This window comes from Rhamphochromis sp. 'chilingali', assembly GCF_963969265.1.
Source record: "Rhamphochromis sp. 'chilingali' genome assembly, chromosome: 20".
Lineage (NCBI taxonomy): Eukaryota > Metazoa > Chordata > Actinopteri > Cichliformes > Cichlidae > Rhamphochromis > Rhamphochromis sp. 'chilingali'.
In genome coordinates this window covers 25,149,154-25,171,182 of record NC_137947.1, presented here as the reverse complement: position 1 = coordinate 25,171,182, position 22,029 = coordinate 25,149,154, and the positions used below count along the sequence as shown (strand labels likewise).

The 22,029-nt window shown below is 39.5% G+C and overlaps 2 protein-coding genes across 6 annotated transcripts in view; one reads left to right on the top strand and one right to left on the bottom strand.

Moving 5' to 3' along the window:
• Positions 1-22,029, top strand: part of kcnq5a (potassium voltage-gated channel, KQT-like subfamily, member 5a) — a 127,675-nt gene that overhangs the window by 2,687 nt on the left and 102,959 nt on the right. The gene's annotated exons all lie outside the window — the stretch shown is intronic.
• On the bottom strand, positions 17,185-20,223 carry LOC308387867 (uncharacterized protein). The gene is made up of 4 exons (XM_080868203.1): positions 20,019-20,223; positions 19,020-19,214; positions 18,855-18,931; positions 17,185-18,598 (listed from the first exon to the last, which is right to left on the bottom strand). The coding sequence occupies exons 1-4, from the start codon at positions 20,046-20,048 to the stop codon at positions 17,959-17,961; spliced, it is 942 nt and encodes a 313-aa protein (XP_080724329.1). The 5' UTR covers positions 20,049-20,223; the 3' UTR covers positions 17,185-17,958.

Sequence of the window (22,029 nt, the reverse complement as noted above, 5' to 3'; positions counted from 1 at the left end):
AAGTGAGATGAAGAGAGCTTTGGAAAAAAAATACTCCTCCGTGTCAGAAAACATGTGTTTTAATGTCCAGTGGTGGAGAAAGAAAACAGAAACCTAACAAAGCAAAAGACAGGGGCAAAAGTAGGTTAAATTACAGATTTAATTTACTTATTGTAAAAAAAAAGCAGGTGTAAAAAGAGGTAGATGCATTAGAATACTGCAAATTTTTGTCGTGAAGAGTCAAAATAAATGTATGGTTCCTGATTAGAATAGCGTTTCGTTGATTTAGAGGTAGGCCTGATGATTTTGAAATAATGGAAGTACTTTTGTGCAAATTGAATTTCTAGCCACAAAAAATTGCACTTATTCTTCACGGTTTCCGTTAGTGTATTGGAAGCGCAGCAGTCTATCAGGCCTAAGTTTACCCCCCACTGGGTCTGTGCATTGGTGATTAAAAAAAACAAATATATATATATAAATATATATATATATATAAAGCTGCAGGCAAGCACACAGACATTTTAGCTAGACAGACAACAGCATCAGGCAATACAGCAACAAAATGAGTAGAAATGTGCATGAGTTCGGTGATCTTAAAAGTGTCTTACTGTACAACGCCCATCTGAATGTCAGATTCTCTAATTGCCGCCACCACTTCTGGTGTTAGTCAGTTTTTAGATCTCTTCTCATGTGTAGTTTGTCCGGGGTCATTAACTTGTTGCTCTGTTACCCAAGAAACCTTTGAAGCCTTTGAGCAACACATACATAAACTTAAGTCACTGATCTAAAAAAAAAAAAAAATTGAATTAATGAATCTTCACGTGTAACTGAAGTTAAACTTTGAAGTCTGGTTTTAATTGAATATAGCAAATCACATCTTCTATTGCAAACTCTTCAAATGCGGATAGTTTTGATCCATCTAGACCACAAATGAAAGCTAGTGTGTAAATGCAGCATCTCGCTGCAACTTGTCCACAGTGTGATGTAGATGTATGGCTTCACAAACTTAGAATCGCATGGCTTCACACATGTGTTACTCACAAACACATTCACACGTGGTAAGTGATGAACCAACACACAAACAGCACAAAGCGCATGATTTATAAAAGAAAAGTTCCTTTGATCGTTTAATTAGTAAGCACTTATGTTGAAACAGATGCTGCTGTGTGTGCGTGTGCATGTGTGTGTGTGTGTGTGTGTGTGTGTGTAGATCCACACCGTACAGATGCGTAGGAAAACAGCTGAATGGTGTGTGTAGGTATTTGAATTATAAGTATGTATACTACACTCCTTAGGAATCCCTGATGTGCTCCTGATATCTGCTGATGGGCTGCAGATATCAAGACACTGATAAGCATCTGGGCTTATTTCTTTCCAAATAATGCTCCCACACTGAAACACTGCTGGCATTAAGATTCAATCTCTTAATGAGATGGCGTGTGTTGGGCTAATCACATTTGCTAAAATGGGTTCCAGCCACAGTCTGCATTTGTGTTCTATACTCAAAAGATGATTCCTTCCTGTGCATGTGTTTTAGTGTGTATGAAAGTAATGTCTTACCTATTTTTTTCAGATCTATTTATTCATTTTTCTTGTGTGAGTTTAAGATGATACAAGCATCCATGTTTTTGTTTTCGTGTCTGAAAACGAGTTGCAGAAACGCTTCAGAGTTTGTGTGAGATTGAATGAGTCACACATGGTGTGAGTGCAACAGCAATTGATTCCAGGGTCATTTTGGTCTGCTGACAGGTAAAATGTCAACATCGCCTGATGATTTGCCAGGTGGATGGACACCTTCTCTAATGACCAACCTCTGTCCCACTTTATCTTTCAACCAGACTGGCTTGTACTGAGTCGCTTATGCGTTAACTGTTGACTTTAACTGGAACTGGGACACTTTTAATGCAATGTAATATTTACTATAATGGACAAAAAAAAATCATTAAATGTTGTATGTGATATACATTGGTCTACCAATGTAAACCTGACTTTAATATTATTGTTTCTCCTGTGTCGCCAAAAAAGCTTGATCTTTTCTTGAGGCAGCATGAGACACCCCACCATTGTCAGACATATCCTATAGGCACTGGGTAGGGTGTAGCGATTACATGGCTTGGACTTGGGGATGTTTGATCACCTTTGGATGTGGGGAATTTGGAAGTCAAAACCATCCGTGGGGTCTTTGTCATGTTTGCGATCAGTTTCTGGGATGTTTTTGATACACAGTGGAGTACATTGTCCAGCTGGAGGAAGCTGTTGCTGCAAGGCGGTGCAATTTCTGTTCCTTCCTTCCTTCCTTCCTTCCTTCCTTCCTTCCTTCCTTCCTTCCTTCCATCCATCCATCCATCCATCCATCCATCATAAACCTTGCAGTTTTAGGTTTCTGTTTTGTGTGTGTGGTTTGTAAATTAACTTTTAATGTTATCTGCAGAAGGTTAGTACATATCTCAGCATTTTTGGCTACCTACTTGTGTTAAACCATGACAGAATTATAGCGGCGAGAGTGAAAAGAAAAGTTTACAAGATGGCAGTGAGACCTGCTATAATATATGTTTTGGAGACGGTGGCACAAACAGAACGACATGAGGTGGAGCTGGAAGTGGCAGAGTCGAAGGTTGTAAGATTTACATTGGGACTCACCAGGATGAGTGTATCAGAGGGACAGCTCAAGTTGAGCAGTCTGGAGACAAAGTTAGCAAGGTGGTGTAGAGACAGTTTGGACATGTGAAGAGGAGGTGTAGTGGATATATTTGACAAAGGTTGTTGAATATGGAGCTGCCAGACAGGAGAAAAAGAGGAAGACTTCCGAGGAGGTTGTGTGGATGTAGTGAAGGCAGACATGCCTTTCAGACCTACAGTTAATTTGTCTGCCACCATTTAATGTAGCAAATATGCCTTTGGACTGTTAGAGTAAGCCATATTATGCAGAGAGAACCCATCCAGGCATAACAAAAAGACAGAAAGATTTTCTACTTATCACTGACTTTTTATGGATGACTTCTTAATCATCTCATGTTGATTTCTGTTTTTTTCCCCTTGTGGTATCAGTGCACTGCCTACTCAGACCTACCATGTCCAAGTTTGGTTGTCAGCACATAGGCAGTGAGTGGAGTGTAGCAGATGCAAAAGAAATACCAGTGTAGTTACTGATTCAACACAATGTCTTATTATGCAACCCAAGGCTGGACAGAGGAATTGTAGTTGCTGGCTATTTATGATGCTAAAAAATAATTACTTATAAAATAATAAATATCTAGTAACTTAGTGTTCAACATGCATATATTGTGGAATATTGTTCCTCTGTAGAAATTAAGAAGAATTCAACACTTGTCTTTGTCTTAGTCTTTGTAATCCTCCTTTAGAAGTACATTGTGGTTAGACCTTAAAGATTTTTGTATTGGAAAAGTCCTTTAGAATCTTTAATACAATAATCATCAAACATGAATTTTATATAATATATGTAATCTCAAACAGTTATTGTACTCAGAGGGTATTTTCTCACTCATGAAACTGCAGGTGCACTGATCAAAAAAAAAATTGCGCTCAGATTTGAAGAACTTAAAAGGAATCCCGAAGAGGCTGCTCTTTGTCTCCTGAGATCATGGTGACATTTGAGACACCTGAGCATATAAAAGGGTCTCTGTGTTTAGGTTCCCTCTTGCTTCCAGGTAGGAAGGAGGTGGTTGGCCAGCACCCAGTGGAAAATGCTGGAAGATGCAAAAGGATCTATTTGATAGGGTGAACAGAAGGAGGGACGTGCGTATGTGGGTGACTGTATAAATACTGTCAGGATGCCATCCGGTGTTTGCATGAGTAGATACAGAGTTGCTACCCTATTAAAGATGTTTGGTGTATGTGTGTGAGCGGGTACTTGGTCATCACTGGGTAATGTAACATATCACAGACACATTGTGTGTCCAGGTCACAAGTTGGCTGTCTGTCTTTCAGGGCCCAATGAAAAGAGGAATGAAGAGGAGGCAAGAGAAGATAACAAACAAACAAACAAACAAACAAAAAACCAACTGTTATCACATAAAGGAAGTGGTGATGTGGGAGGGATTTAAGTTTTGTTTTTTATGCATGAAAACACATATAGGCAGTTTTTTGTCGACTCAGTGTGTTGTAAAAGAAAGGTAACATCTGGCTGTGAAGTGTGATTTCAAAGAGTGAAAAAGAAACAGCACCAGCATCCTGTCTAGACAGTTGGATACTGGCCTTTATGCAAGATTTGCAAACACAGTGAAAGATGGAGAGCAAAGAAGTAATAACTTTGTGAAGGTCATGTCAACAACAGATTTACAAATTATTTGAACAATTTTATTCCTCCAAAATTAAGTCAAAGAACATATTTAGGAGTTAGGCCCAAATGGAGCTATAGAAAAGACACCTTTTCACCCGGTGATGTGGTTATCAATTAAATCCTAAGCTTTCTAAAGTAACTAATTCACTGTAACAAACTTTTTCTCCCCTTTTGGCTTTTCTATGCTTCACTGTCTCCTGCTAATATCCGACTTGGAAGTGTATCATACGGACATTTGAGATGAGTGTCGATCTGGTGCAGTCAGTTTTGAAGTAAGTAAATAACAGACAGATTTACTTATATACCACACACTGATTTCCCCTCAAAATGAACAAATTCGATAAAAAAAAGAAACTCTTTAAGCTTCTTAGAGATATATGTCAGTGTTGGACCTATAGTGGTCCACATATAAGTGGTTCCTTCCTCTTCATAACATCTGTTTGAAAAGTTTAATTTTTATTCAGCATCATAAAATCTAGTTGCATAAAATTCAGTGTGTCAGCAGTTAGAGTAACATGTTATAGTTTTATGTTGTTGTGATGTCACTCAGCTACAACAAAGACCTGTTTCCAAGCCATCTTAAAGTTTGATTCACAGGCACTGCAGTATTCATTATTTCATAATAAGATGCCTATCATCTTTTTAATCAACAATCCTCTAACAGCGTATGTGTTAGATAATAGATAAATAGCACCTGACAGTACTATTCCTGAATCCCCAGATTTAACAGTCTAGCTAACTGCTGATATTCGATCCACCTCAATGCATCAGGAATGAGTTGCAATAAAATGTAGGGAGAAATGAGAATAGTTTGTTATTTAAACTGATGATTAATACGCGAAGAATCACTCCTGACACACAATGGATCATCAAAAAACCCCTTTTTCCCCATCGACGCCCACTATTCTGCATGATAACTTGTTTTTGTATTGCTTTTATGGCATTTAATTAACTTATTTATTTGACTCTATTTTGTGTACAGTGATTTGTAACCGGGCGTCGGTGAAAGACACTTTATAAATAAACACATACTTTCTTACACTCTTACTGCACTTGTAACCCAGAGCATTTCACGTCTTCTGACTGCAAAGAGTATGTAATGATTCCCATGACCATCGGTTTATTTACACCCACCACATATTCTCCTCAGTCTTCCTGTGTTAATCACGCTTGCAAATGTGTTTAAAAAAAAAGAAGAAAGAAGTGAGCTAATTAGTCTGTGCCAGAGTGGAGAGATTTGATGAATCAGACTTTGATGTTAGTGTCATCAGGGAACAAGTCGTCTACATCAGTCAGAGCTCACTGGTGAGAAGAAGATCAGAAGGGATTGCAGTGATAAATATACTGTGACATTCAAGCAGGTCAGACAGCAAGTGTGTATTTCAGGTGCGTGTATGTGTTTTGAATAGGTTGGGAGAGAAAGACCTGGAGTGAGAAAAAAATTGCATTTCTTTTAAAGTGCATACTTGTATGTCTGAGTTTCATATGTGTGACATGGATATAAAGAAGCAACAGAGTGAATAGGAGGAGAATAGAGTGTGTATGTGTGTGACCATATGAGTAGGAATGCACTATGTGTCGGTTAGTCTTTTTGCGAGAGCGTGTGTGTGTGTGTGTGTCCAAATCAATGTATGTCTGCTCGTTAGTCATCCAGCAGTCCTCTCGTACATCAGCGGAGGTGCCACTTTGCAGAGCAGACTGCAGCGCTGATGGATGGAGACAGGCTGAGCTTGTTGGTCCTCTTGCCCACACAGAGTGCACCTCAGTTGGGCACACATTACACCAGCCTCATTCCCCTGTCGCACACAACTCGGACATTACCCTGTCAACTCTTTTAATGAGAACATGGCTCAAAAGCACTCTCACAAATACACAATCATCCATGTTACGCTCATGTGCACACATGCACCTACGTCACTAAAAATGCACCCGTGCCATTAGAATGATTTAGTATGCAAAGTATGTAATATGCATTCTGTATAAAGTTATTATAATTAGATTTAGGAAGTCATTGACCGCCGTGAACTATTACTATTTTTCTATTTTCTTTATTATTTTATTTTATTTTATTATATTTTCTCCTACTGTATCATGCTGCTGAGTGACTGCTGCTCGTCAAACACATTTCATTGCAATGTTGACCCTGTGCTAACTTGCATATGACAAATAAAACTGAAAACTGAAAACTGAACTCCATATGCACATGCATAAACATGGTATTGATCTACTAATTTAACTTTCTGCAAGGACACCTATAAGTGTATTTGCAGAAATTATTGTTTTAATATATGATTGTAATATGAATCTGCATCCCTATCTTTTGGTGGTCTAGAAAGTTTAAAGTTTAGTTTTTCCCTTTCTTATTTCTTAGTTTTTAGTCACCATTGCATGTTTCACATCATCAAAATATATATACATTAGACGAAGAGCAAATACAAAATGCAGTTTTCCAATTATGATTTAAAGTTATCCAAACCTAACCGGCACTATGTGAAAAAGTAAGTGCCCTCTACATCTATCAGTTGGTTGCGCCACCCTTTTGACTGTGGGTGTGACTTTAAAAATAATAAGTGCTGTGTTAGTTTTATATGTAATGGGACACAAACCATCCACAGAACATTTTCCTGAAAGTCTTGGCAAATGTGAAACAAGCCTTTGTGTTCTTTTTGGTCAACACTGGTTTCCGCCTTTTACCCAGTGTCCTTCACATTGTTGAATCGTGAACACTGACCTTAACTGAGACAAGTGAGGCCTGCAGTTCTTTACAGGGAGTGCAGAATTATTAGGCAAGTTGTATTTTTGAGGAATAATTTTATTATTGAACAACAACCATGTTCTCAATGAACCCAAAAAACTCATTAATATCAAAGCTGAATGTTTTTGGAAGTCGTTTTTAGTTTGTTTTTAGTTTTAGCTATTTTAGGGGGATATCTGTGTGTGCAGGTGACTATTACTGTGCATAATTATTAGGCAACTTAACAAAAAACAAATCAGTGACACCAATATAGCCACCTTTCTTTGCAAGGACACTCAAAAGCCTGCCATCCATGGATTCTGTCAGTGTTTTGATCTGTTCACCATCAACATTGCGTGCAGCAGCAACCACAGCCTCCCAGACACTGTTCAGAGAGGTGTACTGTTTTCCCTCCTTGTAAATCTGACATTTGATGATGGACCACAGGTTCTCAATGGGGTTCAGATCAGGTGAACAAGGTGGCCATGTCATTAGTTTTTCTTCTTTTATACCCTTTCTTGCCAGCCACGCTGTGGAGTACTTGGACCCGTGTGATGGAGCATTGTCCTGCATGAAAATCATGTTTTTCTTGAAGGATGCAGACTTCTTCCTGTACCACTGCTTGAAGAAGGTGTCTTCCAGAAACTGGCAGTAGGACTGGGAGTTGAGCTTGACTCCATCCTCAACCCGAAAAGGCCCCACAAGCTCATCTTTGATGATACCAGCCCAAACCAGTACTCCACCTCCACCTTGCTGGCGTCTGAGTCGGACTGGAGCTCTCTGCCCTTTACCAATCCAGCCACGGGCCCATCCATCTGGCCCATCAAGACTCACTCTCATTTCATCAGTCCATAAAACCTTAGAAAAACCAGTCTTGAGATATTTCTTGGCCCAGTCTTGACGTTTCAGCTTGTGTGTCTTGTTCAGTGGTGGTCGTCTTTCAGCCTTTCTTACCTTGGCCATGTCTCTGAGTATTGCACACCTTGTGCTTTTGGGCACTCCAGTGATGTTGCAGCTCTGAAATATGGCCAAACTGGTGGCAAGTGGCATCTTGGCAGCTGCACGCTTGACTTTTCTCAGTTCATGGGCAGTTATTTTGCGCCTTGGTTTTTCCACACGCTTCTTGCGACCCTGTTGACTATTTTGAATGAAACGCTTGATTGTTCGATGATCACGCTTCAGAAGCTTTGCAATTTTGAGACTGCTGCATCCCTCTGCAAGATATCTCACTATTTTTGACTTTTCTGAGCCTGTCAAGTCCTTCTTTTGACCCATTTTGCCAAAGGAAAGGAAGTTGCCTAATAATTATGCACACCTGATATAGGGTGTTGATGTCATTAGACCACACCCCTTCTCATTACAGAGTTGCACATCACCTAATATGCTTAATTGGTAGTAGGCTTTCGAGCCTATACAGCTTGGAGTAAGACAACATGCATGAAGAGGATGATGTGGACAAAATACTCATTTGCCTAATAATTCTGCACTCCCTGTACATGCTGTTCTGGGTTCTTTTGTGACTTCCTGAATAAGTCGTTGATGCACTCTTGGAGTAGTTTTGCTATGCTGGTCTCCACCTGGGAAGGTTCACCACTGTTCAAAGCTTTCTACATTAATAGGTAGAGGCTCTCACTGTGGTTTGCTGGCTCTGTAACCCTTTCCATAGATAGATGTCAATTACTTTGTTTTACAACAGTTTCTTTAGATTGTGCCATAATGTTCTGTTTTTTGAAATCTTTTAGTCTACTTCACTTTGTCAGACAGGTTCTGCTTGAGTGAGGGTCCCTTCACACATGTACTATTCACTTTTCCCCTTCACACACAGGGGGCTCAATGCTTTTCCCCTCAGTGACTCCTTTCTTTGTGCCCCTGAAAGTCAAAACAAGAATTATGAGTTGTGCATAGGAGTATAGCCATGAGGGCCAATGTGTGAATATTTCAGTAGGTTTTCTGCGTATGTCAGGCAGTTCAGTCTTGTCTGTGCACTTTTTATGATCATATATACACATAAAGTATATTGTGGCAAAAACATAAGAGCCAGCTCAAGCCAACACATACTGTGAATAATTTATCAGTGTAGTCATACACATTTTTCAGTGGTGACACACTGATTCAGACAGAACAGTATTAGCTCACCCATATTGGTAAGTTTCCCTCGAGAAAGAATAACAGGTGCCTGCTTCATGTCTTTCTTTGTTTCACGTGGGACTTTGCCATCACAGACAAATAATTAGAATTGGAAGAAAGTGCTGAAAGTTGAAACAGAGACATGGAAGAGTAGAGAAAAAGAAGGAGGGTTTGGCTGAGAAAAGAAAAGGTGAAGAGCAAGCAGGAATTTCACTGAATGACAAGACAGTGATATGTCAATAAAATATCTGCTAGTTAATTGCCCTTGATGGACTTGTTGTACGTAGCTGTACTAATCTGCTTGTATTCTGGCCTTTCAATAAAACTAAACAAGCAAAATGAAGATATCGCAGTCTGGTTGGGAACTGTTTTGTATTTCCATGATATGTTTTTTATGTTTTTTATCCTGAGCTGAACACATAATATGCTTGCCAGTTGATTTAAAATTTAGCTTCTAATGTTCTGCTAACAACTTCAGTTACACTGGGTTAGATTGTTAATATCAGCTGATTCAGACAATAACTTTAGTGAAGCCTGCAAAAATTTCACTATTAAAATTTGTCAAGTTACAGGCCCTCAGAGCACACAGGGCAAGTTTGAAACTTGGTGCTTGGCTATGTTGATGTCTTTTTCCCTACATTTTTAAGTTCTTGTTGTGTCTTAAGCACTGAAGCTAGCCATATGATATTTTCCAGGTTGAAAAACAATTAATTAATAGCTTCACTAGAGGGAAAACAGGGCAGCGCTAAATTATTTATTTATTTACATATGCTTTTGGTGACTAATTACAAGTGGCTGCAGTGAACAGCTGGTCACCCAGACATTGGGGAACCACATTTGATTGCATGGCAGTTGCACAGGTCCCCTGGTGGGAGGCAACCTGTCACACTATTGCAGACTGACAGTAGTCACTCTGAGACAGAGGCAAGTTGCTGTTTTATTTCTAAACAGATTGTCAACAGATTACAATCAGTCATTCTGCACTGACGAACCCACTCACATGTGTCTGTGCAGCAGAGGACTTGGTGGCCAGCTGGTTGTATTCTGGTTTAATTTCCATAATGTAAAAGCAAGGTTGCCTATGCCATTTTGCAGTCAAATTGCCATTCTGCAACATCTACAATTTGTAGAGGGATTTCTGAATTTCTGTTTCAAATCTATGCGATCCAGGCTGGACTCAGAATGTAAGCAGTCAATGTGAATTTCTATTTAGTGTAAAGTTCTTTCTTTAAAGACAGGAATAAATTTGCAAATTTTGCAAATTTGCAATTTTTGCAAATTTATCACCATTAACAGCAGCTGACTGCAAGTGGGCAGACCTGGTCCACATCTTCAAAGCAAACATTTCAAAGGCTTCAAGATCGCAGATTGCACATGGTGGCGTAAATTTTGCTGTGCTGTAGTTTACAGACAGTTTTTTCCAGAGCTGGGGAAAAAGCTCTGTAAAGTGTTTCTGTTTATAACCACAGTATGTAATTAAATTTGTTCATGTGCTATTGTTAAAAATAAATTCTCAGAATCTCTGAGGCTGAGGTACCTTTTCATGAAAGACTCAGATACATGTGAATTTGTGTTAGCAGCCAGGTGAAATGACTCCACAAATGCAGGATTCTGAACAAAGAACACACCAGTTTTATTGCAATATAAACAGTATATATGTATATATATATATATATATACACTGTATATACACAGTATACATATATACTGTGTGTACACATATATATATGTCCATATATGAATAGAGAGCGAGAAAGAGCGTGAAAGAGAGAGAGAGAGAGCGAGCATTAGCCAAAGTAAAATTGATGTAGATTAATAGAATTGTATGTATTGTATGGATTTATCTATTATTCATACAGATTATTTACCTTATTTCCCATACTCGAATAAAAGTGGGATTTGGAAAAAAAAAGTTTTAGTTACATCATGTAACTGGATTACATCAGAAATGGAATAAAACACCACATCTGGAAACAACAATACATTTGAAACAATACGTTAAATCTACTGTACTTTATGCAAACTAGAGTGACTGCAGGTGTTTCAGGTCTTTTTTGAGTTCATGACGGGTTAACCTCTTGAGTGTTAGTATTCCAACTGCTATAGACGACTAAGAAAAAGAGATGGATGGGTTGAGGAGCAAAGAGGCATGTCACAAAAATGCGACATGAGTACAAAATAAACCCAGCATTATTTATGCTCATTTTTATTTCCGCTCTCTCACTTTCCCTGAAGACACAGAGCTAATGTGAGTAGGCGTGTGATTTGGCTTTGCTTATTGTGTGAAGTCATTACAATTCTTCCATTAGAGACAGAAGCAGCAAGAGCTTCCCTCTCAAGACAGAAGTCAGACTTTCACAATCTGTTATCAGCAGTCATATCACACGTTTGTCCATCTGTACTACGTGTTTATTTTGGTTTTCCTTTGGACATTGACATAGAAAATGTTCTTTAAAGAAGGAAATAGATAAATGGTGTTCCTGCAACATTTTGACTTCATTTAAGCCCCCCATCCCCCATCCTCTTGGATGCCTCAGTCCATGCCTGCCCTTTTAAGTGCTCAGAGTAAAGAATCTCAAGTGTTTGTGCAACTGACTGAGACAAGCTTGATTCATTTATTTTATTAAAAGCCTGAACCAGAACATGACTTGTGTTCACCGTAGGAAATGAGTACTGTCCATCATCTTTGTCTGGTGAGTATTTTTAGGGTGCTTGGGAAGTCAGGAGTCACAGAGAAGTGTTTAAAGGTAGTGCACGGTGGTGTATGGGGACAGTGTAACTGTAGGAGGGATGGAGGGGTTCAAAGTGGGGGATTACATAAGGGATTGGCTCTAGGTTAACAGATGAGGGACAGCAGCTCTGATACGTGTAGATTCACTTTGACACCCAAACAGACTATTGCATGATCTATACGGACGGCACATTGGTTGTCCGCTATGGTTTGTTTCACCAGAAATTGAAAGAACACCAATCTGATTTCACCTAGCCAGCTGATAGATGTGACTATAAGTGAGGAATGGACAAAAATACGTCGAGTTGATATTTGGCTTTGGGCCTCTCACCTATCAATCCCTACACAATCACATGGATGCATAAAGGTCAGCTCAGCAGGGACTGAGGAGTGACAATAATGATTTCCACCGCGGGGAACATAAACTAATAGTACGTATGTGAGCTGTGCAGCAGCATACTGATGAAGAAGAGAGAATACTGATGGCTTAAATACAGTGCCTTAAAGCACAATCTGTGTTGAATAATCGCTGAGCTGAATAGAAGTTGTTGTGTGGCAGAAGGCAGGTGTTTTGTGCCTGAAACAGCACTCGCTTTCTTCACTTCATTTAAGGTAATTGTGTTTGGTGTAATTCGTTGAAACATTTAGTGATAGAGTGACAGAATTTGCTGTGCATTCAACAAGTGATTTTGAGCACGTGGTTAAGCAACTCAGTGATTGGTTTAATTATTTTAACAGCTGCTGGAGACAAGAATCTCGAGTGTGTGAACATAAACGGATTTGTGCAAGCAAACAATGAAATTCATTCATTATTAGATTTTGGTGTCTCCACAGTGCAGTGGTTTACGCATTCATCTAACAAGCAGACACAAATTCCATTCGGAGTTATTTCAGGAAGGGTATTCATTTTTTAAGTAAATAAAACAAACAATATTTAACTTATGGAAGATACTTTAATTTGCCTTTGTATATTAAAATACCTTGACAACTAATCATGTGCTCAGTTGTTCTTTTGTTCCCGCACAATTTGTCAAACTAGATTTATATATAAAGTCAATGTAAAGTGTTTTCCATAAGCTATATTTTGCTTCCCTACAGTTGCAGGCTGAGGCTTGTAGCTTAGGATGAACCCTGCTGTGTTTTCTGTTCGGGAGGTATTTGCATATGTTACCACAACCCCCAGCCCTCCCCCACAATAACACTGTTTAGTTTTATCATAAATGAAATAAATGTTTAGGAGAGTTTTGTAGTTTTGATTAATGTTGTTGCAGGTCCAGCAGGTACCAGCAGAGGCTGATTTAGGTCACAGATTGATCTATTTTCTGTTAGAGGTCTGTTAGAGTCTTTCTTTCTTTCTTGCTCCTGGTCTTCTTTCCTATTTCTTTTCTTTTTTTTCTTTTTTTTTTGAGGGGGGGTGGGTAAAAACACTCTCTTGCACGTGCACATTTGTACCTGTATCTGAACCTCTGTCAGCCATATTTACAGTCATATTTACAGCTGTGGCTACAACCGTAGCTTGCCTCCACCAGTGTGTGAATGTGAGAGTGAATGAATAATGGCATTATAAAGCGCTTTGGGTGCCTTGAAAAGCGCTATATAAATCCAATCCATTATTATTATTATTACTAATGAAAATGATGATCTCATGAAGAAAAAGCTGAAAGATTAGGTGACACATAAGATTTTTTGGAACTTGTTATAACTGATTAAAAAAAGTTTGATAATCATAATGATTGAGAAAGAGATGGGTTTTAGGCTCAAGTGTGTGGACATTTGGGTATAATAGCGTGGTGAAACGCTATTCCTAATCATGGTTTCCTCTCCAAATCAATGCTTATTTACATTTTAGTGTTTGTGTAAGTGAATAAGGAGGATGGGTGGATCCTTCATTTCCAATAATAATAATAATCTTTAGTTCTAAATCACTTTTAAAGCTCAAGTTGCAAATTGCTTTATACAAAACACAGTCAAAAACATGTGTTGCCACTGAGCCATAGCCTGTATATTAAAGATGGAAGTACTGTAATTTAAGTAAACCTTAAATGAGGTGTGGACATCATTCCTTTGAGAACTGTCAAGGCAGGCAGGTTGGACTCAAACATAGGCTGAGAATATAATAAAAACAGTTCTTTATTTACAGACACCAGGTGCAATAAATACAAGTGAGGGGGGGATCCAGGGGTTCCGAGGATCCACGGGAAGGTTCAGGAAAACAGGTTCTTCCCACTTGCACAACGATCACCACTCTGGGGGAAAATCCACTCCACACTTGTCACGCCAGACTTCTGTATACTCACGCTCAGACATCCAGGACTGAAGGGTTACAGGACGGGTCCGGGGAATGTATATACAAGGAGACGAGAAAGTTACAACCAGGAAACCACGAAGAAACGCAGAAGATCACAAAGCTGGGATTTACACTAATGTGTTTTACTCAATAATCCAGCAACGAGAAGCTCTGAGACACTGCTTTAAGTAGTGGCCGGAAAACCGGATGAGCCACAGGTGAGTGATTAGTCACAGGTGCGCGGGCCAAAGGCGGGAACCCACGGTGAGCTCCGCCCATGCACAGCGATGCAAGAGAGAGCTGTGTGGACCGGGCAGACACAGGGACCGTGACAAAAAGATTGCCTTGTTTTTTCAGTAATTTTCATCATAGTTTCTATGTTTACAGTTTAAAACAAAATTTGTAAAGCCGCGCCCGTTCCTCTTTTAGTGACTGTGTAAATGTGTAGTTTTAAACACTGCTCAAAGTCATGTTTAGTAGTAATTAAGCTATTTTGACATATGATTTATAGGCTGATCAATATTTACATAAAACATGAATGATATGTATAACAATCTAAATAGCTGACGATGATTTCAGCCGTACCACATACATAATGCAGTTGTTGCCATTCTGTCTTTTCTTGTAACTTATGTGTTCCTATTGGATTTCTAATGGTTCCATATTAAGAGTAACTGAAGCTGTTTCGTTCAAAATCCTCAACTTTTAACCGCAACAAGTCTGAAACAGTTTTGCTAGTTATATTAAAAAAGGATGATAAAGGAGGGTTTGCTTCTGCTTCTGATTTCCTCTGCCAGGTTGCAGAACCTCAGGATCCCAACTGCAAACACTGTCTACTTTAGTGTTCAGCAAGGGCTCGGAGGCAAACAAAGACCTGCCTGGGTATCTCAAACCACTCTACCACATGACTCCACAAAACTACATTTCCCCCCTAAAGCACGTTGCCCCTGGCGACCTAGCTCTGACAAAAATCCAGCTACTTATTTTGCACAGAATGAAATGTGCTTGTGTGTTTTTATGTCTGGACAAAGTGTTTGAATCCAAAATAAGAGAATGCCCCTGTGAATGCATGTGTGTGAAGCTTCCTGTAACTTCAGATTCAGCGACTCTGAATCGGACACCATTGTACTGTGGATGTGTCTGCACTGGCGTGCATGAGGACAGACGCGGTTGTACAGTCAGGTTAGACTTAGGTTAAGGTTAGGGGAAGAGTTAAGCATTTAGTTGTTGTTACATAAGTGGGTTAGGGTTATTGGGTGTATGCTGGTGAGTGTCCTCACAGTCATTGTGTGTGTGCTTTTGCATGTGTTGGGTCTAGGCCGTTGACGGGAGTCAGTCTAATGTAGAGTGAGTGTCTGTTTTATCTAAGTAAGCCCTCTCCCAGGCCTGCAGCCAACAGAACAGCCATCCTGACACAACAAGACAGCTGGCTGTTTGGATAACATCACACCTTTTTACCATGACTGTGCGAGAGAGAAACGAAGAGAGACAGAGCCTTTTACCATTCGATTAAGCTAAAGTAGACCCAGTTGACTGGTTAGTGCAGTTGTGTGTTGATCTGTGCAAGTAGACTGAGTAGACGTGTGTGACAATATATGTGGATCGGCCAGCTCGCCTTTTCTCTCTGACTCTCTCTCCTTCGCTGTGCGTGTGCATACAGTTTGAATAGACTACTTGCACTAGGGCATGTGACGTATTTCCGTTTCCAAATAGTACCGCTTGTGCGTTTCCGGTACGTTTGCTTATCTATCGGTAGCTATGCTAATGTCGCTTCAGAATGAGTATAAAAAGGAAAGTATTTAAAACAGAACATTTTCAAAAACAGGAGAAGAAATACTCCGAGCATTGCTGTGTCCCACTTTGTTCAGCTTCAGCCACATTTAATGGCATACTAAGTTTTCATGCCTTTCCGACCCATTCCGACTTGAGAAGACAATGGCCGGTAAACATACGCCGGGATCATTTCACGATCACCTCTCACACCAGGGTCTGCTGCAGACACTTTGCCAGTGATCAACTCATAGAGCCAACAACCCTCGATGGTCGAAGGAGGCTTATTAAAGGTGCTGTACCAACACTTTTTGAGTGGAATGGCTATAAAGTTGAACCACCGCGGCGTAGTGTTTGGGAGAGAACGGAGCGACGCCCTGAACTAGTTCCTCCTGACGATCAAGAAGAGCAAAGTCTTACAAGAGATCATGACTACTGCTCAGTCCCTGAGCCGTCTGCATTGGACATATCTGCATCAGCTGCAGAAGACCTGTCCAAAGACGTGGAGACTCTGAGGAAGGAAATACAGGAGTTACGTGTCCAGCGAGAATTTGGGTTACAGCGTTTTGCTGGCTCCGACACTGACATCCGATTCTATACCAGGTACATCTAAGTTCTATTCAAGCTAACTGTTTAAAATATACCAAGGTCACCATCAGTTAAATTTCGAAAGTTTTTCCAGTCTTAATGAAAACAAAATAGATATTTACTTTTCATCTCTAATCTGTATGCTGGTTCGGTTAGTGACAAGGAACTATTCAAACAATCAGGCATTGCTGAGAAGTTGACTGAAGACATGGCAGTGATGGTAGATAAGGGCTTCCTAATCACTGATTGTTGTAAATGCAAAGTGTACTGCCCACCTTTTCTATCTAAGCAGAAGCAGATGCCAGCATACCAGGTTAAGGAGACGCAGGCCATAGCCAGACTCAGGGTACATGTGGAGCGAGTCATTAGGAGGATCAAACAGAACAAACTTTTTGATAGCATCATTACCATGTCACATGTTTATAATATCAACCAACTGTTTGCAGTGGCATGTATGCTGTCAAATTACCAGAACACAGCATTAGTTAAAAAATGGGTTAAGTGAGACAAGATGGATTTTTCCCAAGACACCAGTGCCAGTAACTTATGGAAAATGACCTGCAGCTGAGGCCACTACAGTTGCATTTCTTCCTTCTCAGCTGACAATACTTGATTACAGAAGTGGTACTTGAGTGCTGATAGTTGAGTTTGTTATTGATAATTCAAATTCATTGCAAATGTTTAATGTTAATAATACTGTTTAATTATATTACTATATTACTATTCAGATTCAACAAAACTGTTTATCAAAATTATAAAGTAAATCACTAAATCGTTTTAAAATCATAAGTGACATTGAGCTTTTGGAACATCAAAAATACCATTTGTCATTTTCTACAGTTCAGTTGTGTTATTGTCTAAATGTATATCAGTATGCTAGGCATGGAGTTTTAAATACTTACCATGTAAATAAGTTCTGCACAAATTCAACGTTTTAATGTGTGTTTTTAAAAATTAAATTGATGCCATTGCTTAAATAACAGTTTATTGATGTCACATAAAGGTAACATGTAACAACAAAAGAATTCATGAAATATATTGAAAATAAAACATCAGTTATTTTGTTCCAGCCAGCCTGAAGGATCCGTTTTTCTTTTTGCTATGTTTTCACTGTTCATTTTTTCAAACACAGGTATCTTGGCATATATATGTAAAAAAAGAAATAGTCTGCCTTTTCTCTGATTGCATTGTGCACATCTGTATCCATGTATATTCTTTGCACTAGGTAGTCCTCTTGTGCCCACACAACAAAGTCACACCACTGCATCCCACTGATGAGCAGTTGTCCTTGCACTTGCCAGTAATATGCGTGGCTCTTTTTTAGTTTAGGGGTACCACATTCCATCTGCACATATTTGCAGTCAATAAAGTTTTGTACATTGGGACATTTGAATTCGACGAAGCCAAACTGGGGGTATTCATTGGGGTCAAAAACAACACCATCAGGAGATGCAGCAAGCAATGGGGTGAATGACCAGACCACAGGGTGAGTAGTTAACATTCATTAGCCTACTATACTCTGCTGCTATTGCAGGCTCCATCTCAGTTCCTCTCCTCATGTCTGCTGTCTGCCTTGTTCCCTTCAATATACGCTCTGCTAGTGACTCGGCCGAGCTCTGGCCTCTGACGTGACACACCTCCCGAAACCTAGAGGCAGTCACTCTGGGCCTGCGGAGCTGATGCCACTCAGACGAAGAGCTTTGCTCACGTGTAGCTTCCTCTATTTTGTGAGCCATTTCCAGAGTTACAGACAAGCTTTTCAGATGCAGAAGCTCTTCTTCTGAGCACACAAACACACAATCTGATGGCAAGATGTCATACCCCTCCAGAGGCAAGTGCGGTGTTGGTGGTGCATCGCGGTGTAGTGTGATGTACCGGGTTGTCAAAACCGGCTGCTGATATGACAGAACACTGCCCTCCTGCACCAGCCCAAAGGCACTTTCCACAAGCTGCTTGTCAGGTCTCATGTTCATTGTGGTCACAAGTGGCCTGTCCTCAATATTAAATTTTGCATATGCCTCCGTTATTCTGAACAAGCAGGGATCTGGTAACGGACCCACCATGCCTCTGTAGAAGCCACTCCTAAAGAAAACATCAATGACAATAATGTAAGGAAGAAGGTTGTTATACTGAACAACAACTAAACTAAAAACTAAAAGGTGTAAAACAGTGGTGCATAAGTTAGAGACTGGGATGTATATGTACATGACTGAGTTAGCCGTCTTCAGAAAGTGTAATGTTGTATGTAAATTAATACCTATTCTGACACATGTATGTATGAAAAAAATAGCAACATACATTTGTAACACGTGAAACCAAATTTTACAAATCTAATTACCGTACTCCAGTCTGGGCCATTCTATTTGGTACCGGCTTAGTGAAGATCATGGAGTTGATGGGTCCTGGCTTCACACCCTAACAGAAGACACATTTACTATGGATGGTGTTGCTGTTCATATGTAAACATGGACTAATTCAAAAACTTTAACCTCATTTAAATTACCACTGTCCGTGGCTTGTGCCATTGCTGTTCAGATTCCGTGCAGCTATGCACAGGGGGGACAACCGGCACTCTGAGTTGTGAGTAGTGTGCTGTTTGGAAGAGCAGTGCCACTGTGTGATTGCACATAACAGCGCCTGCCACACAGGAGCACTGGCTATGTGTCAGTATCACCGGCGATGAATCCAGAAGCTTAATCTAAGAAGAAAGAACGAAAATTAAAAATGTAACATCTTCATGGAAGAGCCGAACAGGAACATAGTTCAGTGTTATGGTTACGCACCCTCCTGAATGCTTAGTGTTTCCTTCTCTCCCTATTAAAACAACTTAACCATGCTTGATAACTGTAATAACTTAGATTGTGTATATTTGCAGTATTAACTTGTTGTCAAATGTTTCTGATCACCCAAACACACGTTGATTTAACTATCTGACTAGTCAAATTAGGAGTGATAAAGCAGGGAGACAAGGAAAACATTCAAGTTGATGGGCCTTTAGGAATGAACTTAACTAATGCTTAAATGAACTGAACCCCACTGAACGGGGATTAACAACTTTACACAGCTTCCTGCCTACACTTAGTCTGTGTGGTGCCTCACTCTTCCTCATTGACCTGTAGCACAGGGCTCTCACACCGACCTCCCCTGACAACCTGTCTTTATTGGACACTGAATAAAGATACAAGTACCATTAGCATTATTTCTGTATTACTCATTTCAGCATGTCTTAAACATATATATTTTACACTTAGCAAGAGTAGCATTAGGTAGTTAACTACCTCCATAGTTAGCCAACTACCTAACGCCATTATAACAGTGTCTAACTACAAAAGTGACATTAGTTAAGAAAACCTCAACTATAGTTTAGGACGACATAAAACACCGTTTAAGAAAACATGTAATGTAGAGAACTGACATCAAATGAAGGACATAGCGGAGTAACGTAGTGTTTGCATTTGACGTTAGCTAGCGTTTCTTTGTCGGTTAATTTACGTTTTCTTACCTTCGTAGTTGTGTATATATGATGCAGCATATAACTTAAATCCTTTATCTAATTTGCTGGCGGGGGTAGTCGTCACTCTGCAAATCCGATGAACATCGGTGATGTTCAATTTTGGGAGCTCTTGTAGGCAGCGAGTGTAGAACGTCGCCATGGTTTAACCGCACCGGAAGCACTGGGGCAGGACTACATAGAACGCGGAAGTGTTAGTGCAAGTAGTCTATTGGATCATCTAAATCTCTTCACAAAGCCGTACTGTGGCAAATTTTAAACTTAGAAATATACTTGTAGAGTATATTTACATTCGCTTGTCAAGTAATGGAGTTCTCCATTTCTACTCTGAATGAAGTGTAGTGGAATGGGGATTTTGTAGGAAGTGAGACATGTATGTGAGTAATCAGTACTGTTTTATAATTAACCGCTGTGTGACGTTCAGGTCTGCTGTTTTCAGTGTTTACCAAAGAAAAATTACACAATTAATTATTATTTCAATCTCAGAATCATTGCCTATGACTTATCGTCTGTGAAGAACTTATGCAAATGCACTTTTTCAGCTCCACATTTGTAACTTTTTAATACCCTGCAGATTATATTACATGTGGCATTCAGGTCCACTGTACCCATGGGCCATAAGTGTAGAGCTGCTGTGTCCCTTCATGCTTTTTGTTGTTTGTATATGTGTTCCTGCATGCATCTTCTCTTTTTGTCTTTCTGTTCGTGCTATTCCTGTTTCCAACATTTCCAAAATCTGCACTTCCACCTGCTTGCTCCCACATTTCTGCATATTTTAATCTCAGTCTTGCAGGAACCACTATATTTTGTCACACTGGAAATCAACAGGTGGACTACAACAAATAAATAGCTTGACAAAATTCTATACTTGAAAAAATGATAACATTTTACATGAGAGAGAAGATTTAGAAGATGATAGGGAGGAAGGGGTTTTAGAACATGGATAATACTGTGTAGACAGGAAGGCAGGGTGAGAGTGAACGGGAATGACAAGCAGGAAATTGTCTGAAACAGATTCAAACTCAGGCTCTAGCAGTGAGAAGTCTAAAAGTGCATAAGTAACCTATTCAGCCAGGTGAGCTAAAGCACCATCAACTCAGAGTCTGACAGTGACTGTGAATACAAGAATGAGTCTGACCATCAGTCACCTCCATGACAAGCCTGCCAGTAGCCAACAAGGGAGAACTATGGGTGTCAGTAAAAAGTGAATGGTCTGAATGGGCCTTCGTGCCCAAGGAATGAAGCATCCCACATAGTTGCCAACATAGTGCAACAAGGGCCAACACAAAGGGTGGATATTTTAGTGCAGGAGATCAAATCTAAATTTTAGCCTTTGATCATAGCTGCCACCTAGAAAAGTGTCCTGATTGGGAAATGATCTAAATTCGGTTTCAGGTCCATTGTGTGTTTTTATAGGGTGGCATGAATAGGCTATTCTTTGAGTGTTGCTGTTATGAATCTGTTCAATTTCTAATTAAGTTAAAAGAAGTAAACATCAATAGTAATGAGAGACCTTTCATTTATGTTTGTTCAAGATAAAAAAAAAAACAACTACTTTTAGTTATGATTGATTTCACTCTTTAAAAAAAACACATTTTATAACAAAAAACTAGTGGCACTGTTGTGCTCTAACAGAGGTAAATTACAAATATTAAATATATATATATGGTCTGCATTGGTTGGAATTGAGATAAATTCCAACCAATGCAAACATCTGTTAACATCTGTTAAGTATTTGTACATAATCTTTTATGGCTAATAAAAACAGGAACACAAGGGTTAATCTTATCTGTTTCATGTCACTGTTACTCACACGTGCTGTTTTCCACACATGTTGTGCAGCCCTGAGCTTATCTACGCATTACTCAACAAAGCTGCATGTAAGAAACCAACCTTTCAGATTAGGGATATCGTGTTTTACTAGTATTAATGATAACCGTAACATTTAAACTGAGAAACTGATATTGTGTAAAAAGATTGCCATTATAGGTTCATGATTTTC

What these genes read in the sequence shown, in the direction of transcription:
- LOC308387867 (XM_080868203.1), bottom strand. Translation starts at nt 20,048, where the DNA reads ATGCTGCATCATATATACACAACTACGAAG. An exon ending in GGCACAAGCCACGGACAGTG is followed by an intron (nt 18,932 to 19,019) that starts GTAATTTAAATG and finishes GTCTTCTGTTAG; the next exon opens with GGTGTGAAGCCAGGACCCAT. An exon ending in ATGGCCCAGACTGGAGTACG is followed by an intron (nt 18,599 to 18,854) that starts GTAATTAGATTT and finishes TGTTTTCTTTAG; the next exon opens with GAGTGGCTTCTACAGAGGCA.